This window comes from Hevea brasiliensis, chromosome 7 (assembly GCF_030052815.1).
Source record: "Hevea brasiliensis isolate MT/VB/25A 57/8 chromosome 7, ASM3005281v1, whole genome shotgun sequence".
Taxonomy (NCBI): Eukaryota; Viridiplantae; Streptophyta; class Magnoliopsida; order Malpighiales; family Euphorbiaceae; genus Hevea; species Hevea brasiliensis.
Window position 1 is genome coordinate 4,598,487 of NC_079499.1, and position 18,144 is coordinate 4,616,630.

An 18,144-nucleotide genomic window follows, 5' to 3' on the forward strand; every position below is an offset into this window, starting at 1 on the left:
TTCCAAGGGAAAAAAAAATTAAAATAAAAAGGCCTTGATTAGAATTGTACGCTCAATAAAGAATGGAGTCAGGTCACTTGTGGAAAAAAATCGGTTGTTTTTCTGAAAAAGTTTTCTAAGAAATTTATATTCATATATATTAGTTTTCTAAATGATGTTTTTTGAAAAAGTTTTAAAAAAAATTAATGAAAAGAGAAAAAATTTTAATTTTTCAATTTTTGAAAATTTAATTAAAATTTGAAAAATTAATTAAATTTTTTTATTGTTTTCTTTTATAATAAATTAGAAAATTATATATATATATATATATATATATATATTTAATTTTAATATATAAAATGTAATGTTTTAAATTTTTATTAATTATTTTAAATTTTATTTTTATTATTTTTTCTTAATTTTTTTAATAAAAATTTTATAATAAGAATAATTAAAATTTATCTATTTATAATGTATATATAAATATATGTAATTAATATATATTATAAATTTTTTTATAATAATAATTACTTATCATAATATTAATAAATTAATTATTAAATAATTTATAACTTACGTATGAAAGAAAATGTTACACAATAATATTATTAAAGAAAATATTATGTATTAATTAAGTAGTAATCTTATAAAAGAAAATTACACGTGTCAAACTCTTAGTAATATTTTTCTACTTTGTGTGTGTACATATATATATATATATATATATATATATATATTCATGTTTTTCAAATGAATTTTTATAATTAAAATTTTATTATATTTTTTATAATTAAAATTAAATAAATATTCAATAAAAAAAATATTTATTTGTATTGATAAAAATTTAATTTTGTTATTATAGAATAAATGAATAACACGTACTAAAATAATTTTAATAATAAAATGAGTTTTGAATATATTTTATAGTGAATTATTCATTTTAATTATGAAAGAAAAGAAAAATTTTCAGTTTAATTTTTTGAAATAGAAAATCGTTTTCTATTATTAGGAGGTGAACACATTTCCTACAATTTTTTTTTATTTTCTATAGAAAATAAAAATTAGAGTTTTCTTAGAAAATAAAAATAAGAAACTGTTTTCCACACATAAATATATTGCCAATTTTTTAATTTTCTAAAATTTAATTAAAATTTTAAAGTTATTTTATAATTTTTCCCCAATAACAAAAATTATGTTTTATAAATGAAATACGACAGCTTTTTTTTTATAACAAAAATGATACTATAATTTTTTTTATAATTAAAATTGAATAATTATTTTAAAAATATTTATTTACAATGATAAAAAAAATATATTATTATAAAATAAATAAATAACACATATTATAAAATTATAAAAATAGATTAAGTTTTCTAATATACTTTTATAATAATTTATTCTTTTAAAACTAAAATTTTATAAAAATATTATATATATATATATATATATATATATATAAATTATTTCCATTGAAATAAAAAAGAGCTTACTTAGGACAATATTACATTCCTTAAAGGAGTCTAGTGTTGATTATTTATAATCAGAGTGGATGCTAATTTAGAGTTAATGATCTCCTCTAAAGTCATCAATTGATGTGCTCAGCCATCCCTTACCAGCCTAATGTTCGCTTTTTATTGGCGCCCTACAACAAAAAAGCTTCAGAAAAATCATTATTAAATAATAATAATAATAATAAAGCTTTTTTAAGAAAGTGATAAATAAAACTGATTTTCTTTTCAGCACAGACGAAATCAGACTTAAACAAATTATTATTTAATTTTTTATATTTTGATAAATTTAATTATTTTTTTTATTTTTTATTTATAAATTATTTAATATTTTCTGTTATGTTAAAATAATATTTTTTTTTTAATTTAACTACTTAATCTTTATAATTTTAAATTCATATACTATTCACTCTGTTTATAATTATTTTTTTTCATTTAATTGAGTTATTAAATAATAAATAAAAATATTAAAACATTTATGAAGTAAAAATAGGAAGATTAAATAATGTGTTTTTAAAATAAAAAAATTAAATAATTAATTTTATTAATATATATAATTAAATTATAATTTTATAAAAATGTTATTAATTAATTTATTTTTATCTTTTTTAGGAAAAAAAACCTCATGGTTACTTACCTCAATTAAGATATATATATATATATATATATATATGTGTGGCAGGTGCTGTCACATATAATTTTAAAGGAATCATGATTATATAAAATAGTAAATTTTAATTAAATTTATTAATAATAATTATTTTATTATTTCTTATCGTTATAATATATAATTATTATTTAATTTTATTATTATTATTATTATTTTATATATATATATATATATATATATATATATATATAAATTTTCCTTTATACCGTCACATAAGATTTCAAATGACCACAATCATATCAAGTAGCAAATTTTAATTAAATTTATTTAATAGTAATTATTTCAATATTTCCTAAAAGGTTATAATTAAAGTTGAATTTGTTAATGATAATTATTACATATTTTCTAAACAGTAATAATATATAATTATTATTTAATTTTAATGATGGCTATTATTTTAGTATTTCTAAACAATTATAATATTTATTGTTATTTAATTTAATTTTTTAAATATGATCAAATTTTACTCCTTAATAACCCCTCAAATTTTGACAATACAATATGGGGTGACTGGATATTTTATTAAATAAACAAAATAAAATTTACTTTCTAAATATAATATTTTCTTACTAAAATAATTATCAAAATTTCAAAACTAACAATTTTTTAAAATAATAATAATAATCATTTATTTTAATTACTCAATTAAAATTCAAATATCACTCTTAAATTAATTTTGACTTTCTAACTCCAAAAAATGATAAATTATTTATTTATTCCCTAAACTGTTGTGATGTATAATTGTTATTTAATTAAACTTTAATACAATTCAAATTTTACTTTTTAATTAATTTAACTTTTTAAATTCAAATAATAAAAAAATAGTAATTATATTGAAAATCAAAATTTTGACAATTTAAAAAAGTTAATTGTCTTTAATTTAGATAGTTAACTATCTACTAATTTTAATATTAAATTATGCTAATTAATTTTAAATTTTTTCAATTATAATATATAACCCCTTAATTAATTTGATCTTTCAAATTTAATAAACTTATCATTCATTTATAAAAATTAAATATTTAAATTTTGTGAGAAATTAATGATAAATTTTTTTAAAATATATTTAATTATTAAAGGTAATACAACATCAAGATAACTTTGGGTATTTTATTAAATAAATAAAATATTTTAAGTAAAGTAAAAATTACTTTCTAAATATAATGTCACTTTACCAAAATAATATCAAATTTTCAAAACTTATAATGTTTTAATTCAAACCTTTTTAAAAGCAATAATAATTTTATTAATTAAAGGTTAATTATTAAAAAATAGACACTTTCAACAAAATTTGTTCATGCTCTTTTTTTTTTTTTTTTCGATAAATAAAATACATATGCGGATTAGTGATAAGAATGAATAACTTTTAAAACTATTATAATTTTAACAGAATCCTTATTTTTATACAACTTACACACATGCACACTTCACATTTAACGTGAGATACTAAAAGATTAGCCCTTAGATACGCTTGATTTACTCGTGGATCTCACGACACTCATTTTCTTTTTATTTTAACTATGCTTGATTCACTCGTAAATCTCAATTAGATACGTGCCACATATCGACACTCATTTCCTTTTTATTTTGACTCAATCGTCTTTTTTTTTTTATTGACAGATAAATCACACGCACAAACACGAATTGTGAAAATTTATATGTTATAATTATAATGACTAATAATTTAAATATTTACATTTATTTTTATTTTTAATTAATTAATCTTTTAATTTTATTGATTTTATACTAATTTAAAAATTTGATTACAATTACAATTAAGTCAATTAAAATTATAAATATACAATTCTCTTCTTAAATCATATGGCAATAGTAATGATTGCTAACTGAGGATTGCAACTATTTTTTTAATTTTTAATTTAAAATTAATTATTCATTAATTCAAAATATTGAAAATCAATATTTAATAATTTAAAGAATTAACTTATTTAATTTGAATAGTTAATTATACATTAATTTTTAAAAATTAAAAAAAGAAATTTTATTTTTATTTTTATTTTAAAAATAATTATAATATATAATTATTATTTAATTTAATTTTCAAAATATTTTATATACTAAAATTACTATCAATAACATCCAACTCTGCCTGTTCTGTTAATAAAATTCTTACAGTTGTCTGTGTCCCACTGAGACTCTGACTCTCTAAGTTTGCTTGAAGATTGCAACGACTCGCACAGATTCCTTCTCTTTTGCAACGTGTCTACTTTCTCAACCCTTCGATTTTACGACTTTATTACACTGCAAATTTTGACTTACCTCTCCCCTATATACAGAATTTGTTCTAATCTAATCTCTGTGTCATGGACGGTTCTGATTCAATACCAACTCTACAATATTTACAATTATGATTTCATGCGCTCATCCCTAGTAAGATGCTTTTCTATTAACGAATCATAACACACGCCTGCACGCCCTCTACCTCTCGTGGATCTATCACTTCCTCTGCTTCTCTCTCAGGATTCTATTCTTCAGTCAATCTTCTCTCCCTCTCTGTGCAAAACCCTCTCTCTGCTTGTGCGTTTGAAAATCTGAAAGTATTGGTTAAATACAAAAACCCAAGATTTATCATAAACCCTAATTCTCGTGGGTTTATAAAACACATACTCTTGGATCTGTGACCCCATCATCGTCAATCATCATCATCATCTAGCCTGCTATTTTGAATTTTTGATCTTCTTCGCTGCGCGCTTTTGTGGCGGCAAAAGCAATTTTTTTAGAAAATAATAATAATAATAATAATAATGGCGAGTCCATTTCCAGCACCTGTTAGCGCTGTTCAGGTAATTCGTTTTCGAGCAGGAGAATGATCCATCACTGTAGAGATGTACTGGTTTTCAGTTTAAAACCCAAAAAGGTTGACCCGAAAAGGCACAATTTTTTGTTTTTTTTTTTGGCAGGTCGGGTCTTACTTTGTAGGACAGTACTATCAGGTGCTTCAACAACATCCTGATCTTGTTCATCAATTCTACGCTGATGCCAGCACCATGATTCGTGTTGATGGAGATTCAAGCGAGTCTGCTTCTACAATGCTGGTATCCTTCTTTTTGGATTAATGGAATCTTTCACCCAACTAAAAAAAAATTTTGTTGAAGACTGATTCAACATTAGTGGTTTTCTGTTAGCACCACTTAGTCAATTTGTTGCTGTTTAGTCTCCTATTATTTCTCTTAGTTTGTTGAGTCAAAGCACTTACAGTTAGTGCCATATTTCTCTGATTTTATTGTTATCTTGTGGCTATATAAGAGTCATTGTTTTGTTTATTTGAATACATTTTTAACAGTGCTCTTTCTCCAATTTGTTTGTGTCCTTTACTTTCTATTTTCTAGTAATTTACTTGATACAGCTAGCACTGTGTTCAAGTTTCTTGTTTTCTACCCAACATTGTGGTATCAGAGCCTGTACGGTTCTTGTTTGGGTTAGTGTGAGTTCAAATAGAGAGTACGAGAGAAACACGTGAGGGAGTGAAACACAACAGGAATTTAGCTTATGGCTATGAATGGTGTCTCAGCTTCTCTGCAACCACTCATACCCATTTTTAATGGTGAAAAATATGACTTCTGGAGCATTAAAATGAAAACACTTTTTCGATCCCAAGAATTATGGGATTTGGTGGAAACAGGTTTTGCAGATCCTGATACTGATGCGACAAAATTGAAAGAGAATAAGAAAAGGGATAATAAGGCCCTTTACAGCATACAGCAAGCTGTTAGTGAAGAAATTTTTGGTCGAATTTCAGCGGCGAGTACTGCTAAAGAGGCGTGGGAAATTCTACAGAAAGAGTACCAAGGCACGAGCAAAGCAGTTACTGTTAAGCTCCAAACACTACGCCGTGACTTCGAGAATTTGTTGATGAAAGAAGATGAGACGATACAAGTTTTTATGTCTAGAGTTTCCACAATTGTGAACCAGTTGAGGTCGTATTCTGAAAAGATTACTGACCAAGTTGTGGTTGAAAAAATTCTAAGGAGTTTAACTCCTAGATTTGATCATGTTGCAGTTGCAATTGAGGAATCAAAAGATTTGACTACTCTTTCTTTTGATGACTTGAAAGGGTCTTTGCAGTCTCATGAAGCAAGAATGAACAGCAGATCATCTGGTAAAGTGGATGAAAAAGCTTTTCAAGCCAAAGCTTCTTCTTCATCTGGTAGAGGCAAGGAGTCCAATAGAGGAGGTCGCAGTGGTAGAGCAAGTGGTAAAGGCAGAGGCAGAGGAAGGTCCAATGAACAAGCTGATTATCGGCAGTCCAGTGATGAACAAAAACAGTACAAAAGTAATGTTCAGTGCTACTATTGTAAAGGTTATGGCCATGTGAAAGCAGATTGTTGGAAGCTAAAAAGGAAGGAGAAAGCGAACTACGCAGAAGCGGAGGTTGAAGAAAAGCTATTCATGGCTAAAGAACATATGGTGAATGTGGCAACGGAAGTTTGGTACGTCGATAGCGGCAGTTCACACCACATGTCTGGTGAAAAATCTGCATTCAAACAACTTGATGAAAGCTTTAAGACAGAAGTAAAGCTTGGGAATGATCATGAAATCAAAGTGGAAGGAAGAGGTACTATTGCCATTCGGAATCAAAATGGTAATGTAAAGTTTCTTGATGATGTTTATTTTGCTCCGAGCTTGGCGAATAATTTATTGTGTGTTGGTCAGTTAATGACTGGAGGATATTCGGTCTTGTTTGATAATGATTGTTGTGAAATTAAAGAAAAGAAAACAGGCCAAATTATTTTTACGATTCCCATGGCTCGAAATAATTTATTTCCACTTGATGTTTCCGGCGTTGAGAGGTGTGGATTGGCTGCTGGCAGTAAACCAGATGACTCTACCTTGTGGCACCTAAGGTATGGACATCTCAATGAAAAGGGGTTAAAATTGTTGAGCAGAAAAGAAATGGTTTTTGGTTTACCCAAAATTGAATCATTTGGGCTATGTGAAGGCTGTATTTTCGGGAAGCAGAGCAAAAAATCATTTCCGGTTGGGAAGTCTTGGAGAGCATCTAAATGTCTTGAGCTCGTACATGCCGATCTGTGTGGACCGATGCCAACAAAATCTATTGGTGGATCTCAATATTTTTTGTTATTTACTGATGATTTTAGTCGTTTCAGTTGGGTATATTTTCAGGATAGCAAGGCAGAAACATTTCAGAATTTTCTAAAATTCAAAGCTATGGTTGAGAAACAAAGTGGCCAATTCCTAAAAATTCTTCGCACAGATCGTGGAGGAGAATTTCTATCTGGAGAATTTAAAGATTTCTGTGAAAGTAATGGCATTCACAGGGAGTTGACCACTCCTTACACACCGGAACAGAATGGCATAGCGGAGCGCAAAAATCGCACCACTGTTGAAATGGCCAGAAGTTTGTTACAGGCAAAAAATCTTCCAAATAGCTTGTGGGGAGAAGCAGTTGCAACTTCAATTTATTTGTTAAATATTTCTCCTACAAGAGCAGTTTGGAATAAGACTCCTTTTGAAGTGTGGTCTGGTAAGAAGCCTTCTGTAAGTCATTTGAAGATTTTTGGTTGTATAGCCTATACCTTAATTAGCCAACAAAATCGTCAAAAACTTGATTGTAAATCTGAGAAATGCATTTTTGTTGGTTATTCATCTCAATCAAAGGCTTATAGGTTGTACAATCCAACTAGTGGCAAAATAATTGTTAGCAGGAATGTAGTGTTTGATGAATTTGCTAACTGGAATTGGTGTGAGAATCAAAAAATACCAACTGCTGGAATTCAGATTGAAGATGATATTTCTGTTCAGAAAGAAGTGCCCATTGATTCTCATGTCATAACAAATGCTCAAAGTTCTTTGCAATTGGAGGCCAGGCCAAGACGTCAAACTCAGCCATCATCTCGTTTGCGAGATTTTGAAGTAATTCAAGATGATGCTATTGATGACGAAGGAGACATAATTCAGTTTGCAATGTTCGCAAATGTTGATCCATCATCATATGGAGAAGCAGCAGAAAAAGAGGTGTGGTGTAATGCAATGAAGGAAGAAATGGTGTCAATTGAAAGAAATGGTATCTGGGATTTGGTTGACTTACCTGCTGGAAAAGAAGCAATCGGTTTATAGTGGGTATTCAAAACAAAGTACCAAGCAGATGGAAAAATCCAAAAATATAAGGCGCGTCTTGTGGCCAAAGGGTATCGCCAACAGTACGGTGTTGACTACGAAGAAACCTTCGCACCTGTAGTGCGTTTTGAAACGGTTCGAGTTGCTCTAGCATTAGCAGCTCAAATGAAATGGCACATTTTCCAATTTGATGTGAAGTCAGCGTTTTTAAGCGGGGACTTGCGGGAAGAAGTTTATGTGTCACAACGGATGGGTTTGTAATCAAAGGCAAGGAGAGCAAAGTTTATAAGCTGCAAGGCTCTTTCTGACTTGAAACAAGCGCCGCGCTGATCTGATAAGATTGATGCTTATTTTCGAAATTCTGGTTTTGTTAGAAGTGAAAATGAACCAACTCTTTATCTTAAAAAACAAGTGAATGATCTGTTATTGGTTTGTCTCTATGTTGATGATATGATTTACATGGGGTCATCTTCTTCACTTGTTTTTGATTTTAAAGAGAATATGATGAAGTCTTTTGAGATGACAGATTTGGGAAAGCTTCATTACTTTCTTGGGGTGGAGATTATTCAAGCGGCAGATGGGATTTTTATATCTCAAAAAAAATATGCAATTGATCTTCTTAGAAGATTTAAGATGTTAAATTGCAATTCCACAGCCACTCCAATGAATGTGAGTGAAAAATTGCAAATTAATGACGGTTCGGAACCTGCGGAAGGGAAGTTTTATAGAAGTTTGGTGGGTGGTTTGATTTATTTATGTCACACAAGACCAGATATAGCCTTCCCTGTTGGTGTTGTTTCTAGATTTATGCATAATCCTTCAAAGGTTCATCTTGGAGCAGCAAAAAGAATTTTGCGGTATGTTGCAGGAACTCAAAATTTTGGTCTATGGTATACTGCTAATTCTGCTAATTCAGATTTCAAGTTAAAAGGTTTCACAGACAGCGATTGGGCCAATTCTCTTGAAGATAGAAGAAGTATTTCTGGACAGATTTTTTTTCTTGGCTCATGTGCAGTGTCTTGGAGCTCAAAGAAACAACCAACAGCAGCCTTGTCGTCGTCAGAAGCAGAATACATGGCTGCCACTGCTTCAGCTTGTCAAGCTATTTGGCTTCGGAGGTTACTGAAAGATCTTGGTCAAGAACAAGAGGGAGCAACTGAGATTTTTTCAGATAACAAGTCCACAATTTCGATGGCAAAGAATCCAGCTTTTCATGGGAGGACAAAGCACATAGACACCCGTCATCACTTCATTCGAGAGCTAGTCGCAACTGAGCAAATTGTCCTAAATTATTGCAGTACTGAAGAACAACTTGCAGATGTTCTAACCAAAGCACTCCCACTCAAAAAACATTCACACTTCTGTTCCTGTTTTGCTTTGTGTGAGTTTGAATCAAGAGGGAGTGTTGAAGACTGATTCAACATTAGTGGTTTTCTGTTAGCACCACTTAGTCAATTTGTTGCTGTTTAGTCTCCTATTATTTCTCTTAGTTTGTTGAGTCAAAGCACTTACAGTTAGTGCCATATTTCTCTGATTTTATTGTTATCTTGTGGCTATATAAGAGTCATTGTTTTGTTTATTTGAATACATTTTTTTTAACAGTGCTCTTTCTCCAATTTGTTTGTGTCCTTTACTTTCTATTTTCTAGTAATTTACTTGATACAGCTAGCACTGTGTTCAAGTTTCTTGTTTTCTACCCAACAAATTTTTTTGGGTTTGATATATATGTAATTTAGTTTTTATGGTTTTCCTCTGTGGCTTCTTTGGATGGATTGTGACATTGAAGTTGGTGATGCTTTCAGTTTGTTTATGTGTTTTGCTTATGAACATGTCCATAGTAGTTTTCTTTTTGTCCGTTTTTGTTTTCCGGCGCCTGATTTGATTTGCTTTTAACATAGAGTAGGAAAATTTAGTCTCTCCCTTTGCGGTAAACTGTAGACGGGTTGGTTTCTTTGTGACTTTTTGGGTGGTTCCTTTTCAGATTTTCTTGCTTTGCATTGAAGTTGTAAGATGCTAAAAAAAAAATTATAAATTTATTATGGAATTACAAATATATTGCTAAAATTATAAAATGTTTGGCCTTTTTTTTTTTACTTACTTTTTAGCAAAAGGTCGTATGCACGTGTACACAAAGTCACAAACACTTATGTATTGTCATCACATCTTGATTTAGTTTTCAACTCCAAAAATTATAGGATTTGTCTGTTGTATTTCTTCTTCATAGGTCTTAGCACTTGAACCTATAATTTAGTGACAAGACCTTCTGGATTCCTTTCTGATTCTGAGCTAATAATGGGATAATCAGTATCCCAATATCTGTGTTCATTTTGGCATTATCTTTGCTTATTCTTGAAATTACTAATTTATTACATTATTCTTCTGTTTATATTTCTCTCCAGCAAATCCATACTCTTGTCATGTCCCTAAATTTTACTGCAATTGAGATCAAGACCATCAATTCTCTTGAATCTTGGAACGGGGGTGTTTTGGTGATGATATCTGGTTCTGTTAAAAACAAAGATTTCAGTGGCAGGAGAAAATTTATGCAGACCTTTTTCCTGGCTCCCCAGGAGAAGGGCTACTTTGTTCTTAATGATATCTTCCTGTTCATTGATGAGGAAATCATTTACCAGCAACATCCACCTCCCGTCTCATCTGAGAATGTATACCAGCAACATAATGCTCCTATATCATCTGAGGACACTCATGATGCACAACTGGATGCCTCTAGCCCTCTTCCAGAGCCACCTGGTACTTTGTTAATGCTGTCTCAAGGACTTGTTGATTTTCCATTGGGAATTAACTGGTTGTGCCTGAAAGCCCTGTTTAACTTAAATAATAATGTATGAAACCTATTATGGAATGGACATGCCTGCAGGCTTATGGGTTTTTTTATGGTTGACATATGGATTTTGGCTCAGATTACTAGTTTAGTCCAAGCCTTTGATAATAGGTAGAAGTGGGATTAAGGTTTAGTTGTTGTTGTTTATGTAGTTTGTTTATTGAATCTTAGCATGGAAGATCGTATGTATGTCTGCCTTTGGGCTTTAGATAATTAGATCAATGCGATGAAGGGCTGATGTGGGAGCAACCCTTAAGTTCAGATCTACTGATTAAAAAGAACAGAGAAAACTTCGCGATTAAAAGTGCCTGCTTGAAAATCCCACTTTTTGGTCTCCAAGTCTTAATTTTTCTTTACCATTGTTTGCATCTAATTTATCAGTATCATTTACTGATGCAGATTATTGTTTTCTAATGTGTTAAAATATTTGAGTTTGTAGTTTCCGACTATGTTTTGGAGGAAGAAGCCAGGGAGTTTGTGAACTCAGTTCACATAGAAGATGATCCAGTAGACAAGTACAGTCTCCCAGAGCAACAGCAGCAACAGGACTTTGAGACAGAAATTGTAGTTGAAGAAGCTCCTGTTGAGGACACACCTGCTTCTTTTCAAACTGTTATGAATGTCGTGCAAGATCCTCCAGCTGCTGCTCGGGAGGAACCTGTAGAAGAACCTCCAAAGAAAACTTATGCTTCTATAGTATGTTCCAATTCTATTTCATTTGTATGTGCTTTTCTTGGTTTTAAATGTGTCTATGGCTCTTTTCATTTGTCTGCTCTTCAACTCCATTGATGTGAGGAGAGGTAATATACAGAATCATAGTTGCAGTCACGGAACAGAAATAAGTTTTGAGTATTTGCCATAAAATATTTGAGGAAGAGAGCTGCATGATCAGATTTTTTTTTAATTTCTTGTGATGTTTTGAGTGCTGCAAGTTAGTTAGGACACAGTTGCTTTTTTTTTTCTTTGAAAAAAAAAAAAGAAAATTTATTTTCTTTTCTTTGGTCTATACATGATAGTTAAGAGTTGCTAAGGGGCAGTCATCAGCTGCTACTCAGCCATCTGTTAACAGGAGTGCCCCAACTACATCTAATTGGAATCATGTACCACCACCCACTGCTCAGCAATCAGAATCTGGATTGTCTTATGTGGCTGAATCTGGATTTGAAGCCACTGAGGAAGGATTGGGGCTAGATGAAGGTTGGGTTCATGATTTTATTCTCAAGATGTGTGTATCATTTTTCCTTGGTTGGCTTTTCTGAGCATGGTTGAGTTGTGCATTCTACCAGTTTAATATTGGATATAACGTTGGATTTCTGAGCTTATCATACACTAGAATCTGGCTAATTTTTTGGAACCTGTTGATGGGCAAGGTCGTATATCACATATGTATGATCCTGACAAAATCTTGCTTTTTGAATTGTTTCCACAATATGTGAATATATGGCAAATATTTCTTCTATGCTTTGTTTCTAAACAATAACTAACAAACTTTTTGAGGGTACATACTTGATTGCCATGCATGATGATTCTTCCTTAACTGATCCCCCCAACTTCCCTACCCCGCGCGGTTTGGAAAACACGCACACACACACACACACACACACACACACACACACACACATGCACAAGGACAACAGCAACACCCCTCCTCTCTCTTTAATTTGTATGAATGATCTTACTTCTTATTTGAAAGCTTTTCTATACGCATGATACGTGGAAGCACCAAGTTGATTCTTGATCATCTTTCTGTTCAGGTGAACCAAAATCTGTCTATGTGAGAAACTTGCCCTCCAATGTTACTGCTGCGGAAGTTGAGCAGGAATTTAAGAACTTTGGCAGAATCAAGCCTGATGGTGTGTTCATCCGGAATCGAAAGGTGAATCTTTTTATCTTCTCTTCTTGCTAAGTTCCTGCTTGTATAACCTTTAAATAAACTGAAATAGCAATTTATTCTTACAGGATGTGGTTGGTGTGTGCTATGCTTTCGTTGAGTTTGAAGACCTTGCCAGTGTTCAAAATGCGATCAAGGTCTGATGTTATATCTTATGAAGTTTTTTTCCCCTTTCTTTTTCTTTCTCTTAATATATGCTTCCTGACTATATATGCATTTGTTGGTGTTATTTATTGTGATTTCTTTTGTCTTTCCTTAGCTTTATTTTATCTATGTCCATGAACTTTTATTTGTTGTTTTCTTATTCATTAGATTCATTTTCTGGTTTTGCTTAATCCTTGATGGCTATTTTGGTGAGTTGGGCCATGTCATGACAATTTCTGTATCATCCTTTCAAAATTGCCATTATTATTATTATTATTGTGATATTTGGATTTGCTATTGGCATGTGTCAAACATGGTAGCAGCCCATCACTGGAATGTTCCATGTCCTGTGGGGAAAATAATAATAATTGAATCCATGTTTGTGCTTCAAGAAAACCCTTACTGCCTTTGTATTATGAGATTTTTATTTTTGCTAGATGGATTCTGAAATTTTGTTCATTTTAATTAATTTTTAAAACCTAAGGGACTCAAATGGAAGGCTTCAGAATGATAATTCAAGACTTCAATACTTATCTTTATTTTTTGTTTTTTACCATTTCTTGAAGCATTTATATTTTTTTAATTAAGTATTTTGGATATATATAAATTTGACCTAATCTTGTTCCCAAAATAGGCATCTCCAATACTGCTGGCTGGAAGGCAAGTCTACATTGAGGAGCGAAGACCAAACAGTAGCATTGCTTCTCGAGGAGGAAGTATGTTCATAAATTTGTTTCCACGTTTATGATTGTGGTCCTATGGTATAATATGCATGTGTTTTTAATCCTTCTGCATTCACATAATTTTCTTTGTTTTCTGATACTTTGAGATACGCATTTTTTTTCATAAATTCTTTGGTTTTATTGATTGTGTGTGCTAGTTACACTCTTCAGTTTATCAGTTTTATCATCCTTCTGGCGCATGATACTTTTGAAGTGGTTTGTCAGTGAACAATTTCAAATACAGTTTCTATGATAAAGAACTTGGCTTTAGAGCTTATATATGGATATAGGTTTCATGCAATAAGTCTGTTCATTTGATCATTATCAATAAGGATGCATGGATCTAGTAATCTTTATTCATGGTAATCATTTGTGTGGCTTTTTTTTTTCTTTTGTTGTTAATCTGTAGGACTGACCAATATGTATGTTAATTATTGATGTAGTCTTTCAAGTTGCAGCCTTGAAAACATTGATCATTGAGTATTAATGTCAAAAGCTAAACCTATATACTAACCTAAATTCTTCATGAGTGCACTTAATGAAAAAATGGCCTCATATTACAAGCATTTATATGAATGCACTCTAGCCCCTTACCATTAGGCCTCTTTTATTGAGTTTCTGGTATTTTAGCTTTTAAGGTCATAAACAGTTGGGACTTGGGAGTTGAATGAATGAAAAAATAAAATTTGAACAAATGCAATATACTGCTTGAAACAGGATAGCAAGAATGATTGCAGAAAATGGAGAAGGCAATGAAAATTTTGATGCCATTGATATTGTTCTGATAGCAGTGACCACAATTATGGAGGTGCAACATAATGGAGGAAATAATTTTTATAGCTGTATGGTAACCTCTATGACTGAGCTGGCAGTGGTGGTGATAGTATTATAGGCTGTTCTGCAGAAAGCGATTTACACTGGAACTAGTGCAGAAACCAATGTTCTTGGGTTTTAAGTTCAATTACTAGTTTGTTTCTGAGTACTGGGTTTTTGGCTTACATGTTGTGTCTTAAAGGCATTGTTCATGTTATCTCTTCCCATATCCCCTGCGTTTAATGGTATGCTTAAAATAGAGATTATGTTTATACATGGCATAGTCAGACTATATGTGCAAAATGAGTTTGCTTATTTTATGCTCTGTTGAGACTGAGCTTCTATTTGAATTTCTATGAGCAGGAAGGGGAAGAGGCAGAATCGGTTACCAAATCGATGCGCCAAGGGGGCGTTTTGGTGCTCGTAGTTCGGGCAGGGGAAGCAATCAAGATGGTGGTGACTACACCAGAGCAAGAGGCAATGATTTCTATCAGCGTGGTACACGATAGGAGAAAGGTTATTATTGGGAAACAAGGGTGTGCACAGGCAGGAAGCACTCAGGCCTCAAGCCATGATTTCTGATCTAAAGAGGATACAAGGTTTTGAGTTAATTCATACATGATTGAATATTTTCCTTTCAACGTGTACGTGTTGAGGTGTGTTTCACATGTGTTGGATATCTTATTAATGTTATTGTGCCTGATGGTATAGTTGCACTTCTGATCCCCTTGAATGTTTTTTATATGCAATTCGAGTGGGATATTTTGGTTAATTTAAGCTGTGTTGAGGGAATGTGATATGTTGGTTTTATGGGTTATAAAAGGCTCTTTTTGATTTAAAAATCTGCGTTCCTGTATATGGATTTTCATGTCTATCTCCTTAATTGGGCACTTTTTTTTTTTTTGTTAAATAGTTTCTATCCAATGGTCATTCAACATAATTGGTGGTAATCCACTCACACAAGTGTCAGTTCTAATCCAAGACGTTTAATTTAAAATCAAGTTCTGGAATTCATTGAAGAGGAATGCCATAAACTGAGGTAAAAGATTGGGGATGGGGTCAGATAGTTTTTAGATGATTAAAATGAAATTCTGGGTTTGGATATTTGTGGTTGAACATAATCTTCCTTAGCTCTGCATCATTGTTTCAAAGTTCTGTATGGTCAGGGTTGTTTCATAGGTGACTTGGTTGTGACTCGATCGTTAGCCAAATACATAGAACTTTTTCACGGCGAGTCCATCAAGTTTATTCCAATATTGAAATCATCACAAGGTGTCAGATTTACGCTGTGGCAAGCTGTAAGGACTCTCCAATCAGCGTATAACTATATCAAACATTAATTTATAACTGCATCGCAATTGGGAAAAGGAATATCTCAGTGTGTGTCATGGCACGTAAGAGTTATGCACTGCTGCTCATTTTCTCCAACATACCCCTCCTGACAATGTCTGTGTGCTGCCGCTCACTCTTGCCATCAAGAACCAGTAGAAGTCATTAGGTCTTGATGGAAATGTGGGGCATGGCATCAAAATCTCTTGGCGCGTTACACTCGTCATCATCTTCCTCTGTTTCCCATAGGAATCTTGCATAGGCTGCATGTACATGGCTGTAAAACAACAATTCAAACTAAATTTAAGTTAAAGTACAATTATATATATATATATATATATATATATATATATATATATATATATATATGTAGAGAGAGAGAGAGAGAGAGAGGCTTAATCTCAACATCTTCCTAAGAAACACTTGCCTATCTTCAGGAGAAGCTTGAACTGCCCCTTCAAAGTAGGTTGAAGCTCTTTCTTGATCATGATGCAACTCCCATATTAACTTCGCATACTGTGATAGAACTTCACCATCTTTAGGATCTGCTAAATAGCTCGTGAGTAATACTCTTCTGCGCCTTGAAGATCTCCCTTTGACTGGAAAATAATCGTGGTTTTATTGAACAAGCAATCTAGCTTTGGATTTGACAGGATTCTGGCTAGGTAGGCACTAATATAAATGGGCGATGGAAATGAACAGGACTCACCTGATACAGATATTGTGCATAATTCCTCAGAAACAAGGAGTTGCCAGGATTTTCCTGCAGCATGTTCTTATAATACTCTTCTGTGCCACCCATATCTCCACCATCTCCACCTCCCCAATGAAATTCCCCACCACCACCACCACCATCGCCTTTGCCGCCAGAACCACCTCCGCCGCCAGTTCCATTATTGCTACCACCATCAATTCCTAGCCGTCTTGCAAGATACATTTCTTCACTAATCATCAATCATCTTTCCCATTCAAAACCCACATTCAAGCTGCCATCCGCAAGTACCCCCACTTGCTCACTCAAAATCATGTTCTCCATCTTATTACCTAAGCCAATGGGAGCACTTTCCCTTGCCGCATTTGCTTCCACTTGTTTTCTCTCTTCCTCGTCTGCTAAGTTACTCCCATCATAATCCTCATCATCCTCTTCTTCATAGCGACCTCTCAAATTACAGAGCGAAAACGAGGGTATAGTTTCTAACATCAAACACTTTTGTCTGGCTGAAACCTTCTTGGGCAGGCTTGAATTTGGGCATTCTTCTTTATTACTGCAAGAAACATAAGCCAGTCCTTCAAGGTTACCTTCAGACTGAGCTCGACGAAGACCTTTAAGGGAATAGTCAGAGAATTCAGCAATAGAAGGAGAGATGGGAGAGGAGTTGCAAGAGACAGTGTTGAGATGGAGACAGCCATTTTGGTGAAAAGGAGACCTACTGCTACTGAAGGTTTGGTGGTGAATGGAGTAGTGCTTTTTGGTATCAAGACTGTTAGGAGTGTCTGAGAAAGATGAGAGAAGGGATCCAAGAACCGGTGTTGAAGAGCTTCTTAGCAGCATTTTCAGAGCCATTGAGAGAGACAAACGATATTGAGAATGAGAAATATTATATAGGTGGTGATTATTAAAAGCGAAAAAAATGTTTGATATGGAATTTCGGTAGAAGAATTGTGAGGTGGAGGAGAAGGAAGAAAAATATCAGGTTTGTTGTTTTGTTCAAGTTGGCAAGTAGAAAGAGGCCGGAATGATGAGGAAGAGGCGTATCCTGTTGGATAATGAAGTTGAAGAGAAGGGATCGTAGGGACTAGTTGTGTCGTGGGTTTGGCTCCCTCGTTTGTTGGAGGCACGTTGAACATGGAATTTCCATTCTTCTATTTTTGACACGTTTTGTTTTAACATTCCACTTTGCCTTGTGGCCGTACACGCGGTGCCCTCTCTTGCCAATGTTACTATTTATTAAAATGTACATTTTCCATATATCCTCTATATTATAGAAAATATTTACTTTTTCATAATAGAAGAAATATTATTTTTAGTGCTCTGATGTATTTTATAATTAACTCTTAGTCATTTTTTTTATTTTCACATGTAGAGGTTTTAATTTTTGATTTAAAATATATTTTTTAATTAATTATTTAATAAAATTACTTAAAATTAA

At 32.1% G+C, this 18,144-nt stretch overlaps 2 protein-coding genes and 1 non-coding gene across 3 annotated transcripts; 1 reads left to right on the forward strand and 2 right to left on the reverse strand.

Annotated features, from left to right (window-relative positions):
- The first annotated feature begins 4,548 nt into the window (after window positions 1-4,548).
- Window positions 4,549-15,507, forward strand: LOC110655650 (nuclear transport factor 2). The gene is made up of 9 exons (XM_021812064.2): window positions 4,549-4,958; window positions 5,076-5,210; window positions 10,653-11,004; window positions 11,535-11,791; window positions 12,112-12,292; window positions 12,850-12,971; window positions 13,055-13,123; window positions 13,765-13,846; window positions 15,029-15,507. Exons 1-9 carry the CDS (start codon window positions 4,920-4,922, stop codon window positions 15,172-15,174), a joined length of 1,383 nt encoding a protein of 460 aa, XP_021667756.2. The 5' UTR covers window positions 4,549-4,919; the 3' UTR covers window positions 15,175-15,507.
- Window positions 15,508-15,631: 124 nt separating this feature from the next.
- Window positions 15,632-17,730, reverse strand: LOC110655651 (uncharacterized). Its single transcript, XR_009150002.1, has 3 exons — window positions 16,704-17,730; window positions 16,422-16,593; window positions 15,632-16,271 (listed from the first exon to the last, which is right to left on the reverse strand). It is a non-coding gene; the product is annotated as an uncharacterized LOC110655651 (transcript).
- On the reverse strand, window positions 16,950-17,558 carry LOC131181627 (uncharacterized). The gene has a single exon (XM_058150489.1). It carries the CDS (start codon window positions 17,556-17,558, stop codon window positions 16,950-16,952), a length of 609 nt encoding a protein of 202 aa, XP_058006472.1.
- Window positions 17,731-18,144: the final 414 nt, after the last annotated feature.